Source organism: Chiloscyllium plagiosum, chromosome 11, assembly GCF_004010195.1.
Source record: "Chiloscyllium plagiosum isolate BGI_BamShark_2017 chromosome 11, ASM401019v2, whole genome shotgun sequence".
Classification (NCBI taxonomy): domain Eukaryota; kingdom Metazoa; phylum Chordata; class Chondrichthyes; order Orectolobiformes; family Hemiscylliidae; genus Chiloscyllium; species Chiloscyllium plagiosum.
In genome coordinates, this window is record NC_057720.1 from 93,311,635 (window position 1) to 93,316,346 (window position 4,712).

Sequence of the window (4,712 nt, forward strand, 5' to 3'; positions counted from 1 at the left end):
CTCCCTCACTCTCTCCCCCTCTCTCCTCTTCCCCCTCTCTCTCCTTCACTCCGCCTCCCCCTCTCTCGCCCTCTTTCTCTCTCTCCCTTCCCTCCCTCTCTCTCTTTCCCTCTCTCTCTCTCTCCCTCCCTCCTACTCCCTCTCCCTCTCTCTCACACACTGTCACAGCTCTAGATCCTCCTCGAAACCTGACGGTGAGTGAGGTGACTCGGCGCAGTGCACTCATTTCCTGGCTCCCACCTGTGACTGACATTGAGAACTATGTGCTGGTGTACAAGGACCATAGTGGGCAGCAGAAGGTAGGTGCGGGAGGGATCATGTTTCCAGGTTAGACAGAGGTTCACCTGCCTCTCCTCCAACCTAGTTTACTGCATCAGGTGCTCCCGATGTGGTCTTCTCTCCATCAGGGAGACCAAACGTAAACTTAGGGAACGGTTCACCGAGCATTTCAGCCGGGCCACAGGGGCTGACCGGCCCTCCCAGTCACCGCCCATTTTAATTCCCCTTCCAACTCCCTTTCCGACATGACCATCATTTGCCTCCTCCATTACCTCAACAAACCAAACCACAAATTGGAGGAACAACACCTCATCTTCCACCTGGACAGCCTACAGCCTGGGGGAGTTTCCCAATTTCAAATAACCTCCCTTCTCAGCCCCTGACTCCCTTCCCAGCCCCTCACCCTCCCTTCCACTCCTCCCTGCCACCTACCGGATTCATTCCTCCCATTGACCAACCAGGTCATACCCTCTGCCTGTCTTTAACAATTCTCACTTCACCACTCTGTCCCAGCACCCCCTTTATCTGCAGCTCCCCCCACACCCACCCCCAGGCCTGAAGAAGGGTTGCATCCGAATCTCCACCTCCTGCCTGTGTTCTTCCAGCCTCCTGCCTGTCTACTTTGGATTCCAGTATCTGCAGTCTTTTTTGTCTCTAACCAAGAAACTGTAAGAGGCAGGAAACACTGGTAGATGTGTTGGTAGTGTCCCAAACAGTGATGGTGATGGAGAGCACAGTTAAATCTGAAATATATGTAACAAGAGGAATACAATAATCATAGGGTATTTAATCTTTGGACAGATTGGATAGATGTCATGAGCACCAAAGCTATGTGTATGAGATGGTTTTCTAGAGCAGTGTCCATCAAGGGAACACATTAATTTAGATCTACTGTTCTGCAATGAGAAATTAATGCAATAAACCATCCAACTGTAAAAGAACCTTTATGGGGAGCAGTGACCATAATTTTCTATCCAGTTTGAAAGAGTTTCAATCTGACATTAGGAAACTCAATCTAAGCAAAGGGATTTATAAAGACAGGAGGAACCGGTTGGCTGTGGTGGACTGGAAAAATTGCATTAAATAGTATTAGATAGGCAATTATAGAGTAATAGGTGAAAATGAGGACTGCAGATGCTGGAAGACAGAGTCGAGATTAGAGTGGTGCTGGAAAAGCACAGCAGGTCAGGCAACATCTGAGGAGCAGGAAAATCGACGTTTTGGGCAAAAGCCCTTCATCAGGAATGAGGCAGGGAGCCTCTGGGTTGGAGAGATAAATGAGAGATGAATTATGGAGTAATATTTTAAAAATAATAAATGGTTTACAATGAACAGGCAATCCTTTATGGCACAAACCATCAACAGGAAAAGTGAATTAATTGTGCATAACAAAGGAAGTTAAAGATTGTATGAGATCAAAGGAGAAGGCTTATAAAGTTGCTTAAAAAATAGTAGCCCTTATGATAGGGAGCATTTCTGATTTCAGAAAAGGTGGATCAAGATACTAATAAAATAACGTGAGAATAGAATATAAACGTAAACTGGCAAAAAGCATTAATGATGATGAGATTGTAGAGTCCTATGTAGGGAACAGGTTATTTTCGATCTGCAATGAGTCTCAAATTGTCAGCTTGCTCTCTCTCCATGGATGCTGCCTGACCTGCTGCAATCTCCAGCATAATTTGTTTTCAGCATAAATAGTAGGTTGTTTAGGATGGGAAAAAGGCAAATTTCAACATTGCAGGCAGAGACAGAGGAATTTACGATAGGAAATAGAGAAATGACAAAGAACCTAAATAAGTACTTTATCTGAATCTTACATTTTTTTTGGCAAAGTATGAGTTTTTTTGAAGGAATTCTCGCTGTAGGGGACAAGAAGGATTTCCTCCAGACCTTGCCAAACATCTCATTAACTACTTACGTGCCTCTATGATATCCCTCACTCCCAATTCCAGCCCTATTATTCCTGGAATAACTCGCCACTCACCGGATATCCCCTGAAAAGACCAGCATCCCTTGCAATTGTGCCATTTTTAAATGGTTGCCATGCACCCAGACAAGTGTTAGCAATCAGGTATTCCTCCTCACTGGCAAAGCCAGGGCACAGTGCCCACAAAGCATGTTGCTCATGACACACTGCTGGAATGGCTGCAATTGAACATACCCTCTGAGTGTTCCATGTACACAACATTCCATGCACGGAGATCCGTGTGCCAACATGCATTGCAGCATTGACTTGTGGTTCCTGAAACTGTTGCCGTGCAAGACCTCGGAATTGTGTGCAGATGAAATAAAAACAAGTGGGAGTGTTGACCATCCATCACACATAAGACCCCAGTTTCTCGGCCTAGTCACTGTTTAACCACTTAAACCACCCAGTTTACCTATGATGTATTCTGTCTTGGCTCACAGGCTACATCATAGAATCCCGACAGTGCAGAAAGAGGCTATTCTGCCCATCGAGTACACACTGACCCTCCGAAGGACATCCACCCAAACCCAGCTCCCTCATCCCGTAACCCTGCATTTCCCATGGCTAACTCATCTAGCCTGCACATCACTGGATGCTACAGGGCAATTTATCATGGCCAATCCAAGTAACTGGCACACCTTTGGCCAATCCATGTAACTGGCACACCTTTGGACTGTAGGAGGAAACTGGAGCACCCGGAGGATACCTTCACAGACATGAGGAAAATGTGCATACTCCACACAGACAATCGCCCAAGGGTGGAAGTGTACACAGGTCTTTGGCGCTGTGAGGCAGCAGTCCTAACCACTGAGCAACCGTGCTACCCATGTCACCATTATTCCGTACCCCAGTGCCATATTATTCCCACATATTGTCATTGTCCAGTGGGAATAAACCACTGCCTTGTGGCCAACCACTTCAACTCCCCCTCACACTCCCCAAGGAAATTCAAAACCTGGGCCTCTTCCACTGCCAAGTCAATGCCACCCACCAACTGAAGGAAGAACACTTCACCTTCTGACTCAGGACCTTACAAGTCAACATAGACTTCACCAGTTTCCAAATCTCCCCACCCCCCACCTCATCCCAGATCGAACCCTCTAACTCGGCACAGCCCTCTTGACCTGGCCTACTTGCCCATCTTTCTTCCCACCTATCCACTCCTATCCCATCCCCATCACCTCCCACCTGCATCCACTTATCATGTTCTCCCCACCCCCATCCCCCTATTTATCTCTCAGTCCCTGTCCCCCTTCACATTCCTGATGGAAGATTTATGCCTGAAACATCGACTCTCCTGCTCCTCGGATGCTGCCTGACCTGCTCTGCTTTTTCCAGCACCACTCTTTTCAACTCTATAAATCACATTTCGGCAAGCAATCAGACAATTCCAACCATATGCTTTTAATTGCAATGAACAAAAGTGAACACAGACAAAACAAATAAAGGCTGCAGTTCACTCCCACAATGCAACCCAATTGTTGGCATCATGATCAATGATTTTGAGGCAGTCTATGATGGTCTGCTGATTTTCAGCTGGAACTGTGGCTCAATCACCTCCTGCCTGGTCCGTAGCACCTGATAGAAGCAAACCCTGTAATGGACGTTCCTCCTCCTCCTCCTCCTCCTCCTCCTCCCCCTTCTCCTCCTTCTTCTCATCTTCATCCTCCACCTTGGATGGCTGCTCCTGCTCCCGACTTTCTCAGCCTCCATCATACCACCTCATTGCCTTCTCCAACAGTGTCGAGAGAAAGTGAGGACAGCAGATGCTGGAGAGTCAGAGTCGAAAAGTGTGGCGCTGGAAAAGCACAGCGGGGGAAGGCAGCATCCGAGGGGCAGGGAGAGCCGACGTTTCGGGCATAAGTCCACTCATTCCAGATGAAGGGCCTATGCCCTCAGATGCTGCCTGAGCTGCTGTGTTTTTCCAGCGCCACACTTTTCGACTACAACAGTATAGAGTCCAGCACACCAGGATGGAACACTAGACTCTATCTGGATTAGATTGGAGGGCTATGCCTGTCTCTTTGGCTACATAGAACAGTCCATCTTCCGTAGTTACACCGGCACCACTCCCCACCTCTTCCTCCACTACATTGATGGCTGCATCGGTGCCACCTCGTGCCCCTGTGAGGAGGTTGAGCAATTCATCAACTTCACCAACAAATTCCACCCTGAACTTAATTTCACCTGGACCATCTCTGGACCTCTCCATCTCCATTAATGATGACCGACTTGACACTGACATTTTTTACAAACCCACTGACTCCCACAGCTACCTGGTTTACACCTCTTCCCACCCTACTTCCTGCAAAAATGCCATCCCGTATTCCCTATTTCTCTGCCTCCGCCGTACCTGCTCCCAGGAGGACCAGTTCCACCACAGAACACACCAGATGGCCTCTTTCTTTAGAGACGGCAATTTCCCTTCCCACGTGGTTAAAGATGCCCTCCAACGCATCTC

At 47.9% G+C, this 4,712-nt stretch overlaps 1 protein-coding gene across 5 annotated transcripts in view; it reads left to right on the forward strand.

Annotated features, from left to right (window-relative positions):
• The window catches only part of tnr (tenascin R (restrictin, janusin)), a 157,902-nt gene that overhangs the window by 115,496 nt on the left and 37,694 nt on the right, over positions 1-4,712 (forward strand). For all 5 annotated transcript variants that reach the window (XM_043700044.1, XM_043700043.1, XM_043700048.1 and 2 more), the window contains one exon: positions 169-299. In XM_043700044.1, coding sequence (XP_043555979.1) covers positions 169-299 — 131 coding nt within the window. The remainder of the gene's footprint in view (positions 1-168; positions 300-4,712) is intronic.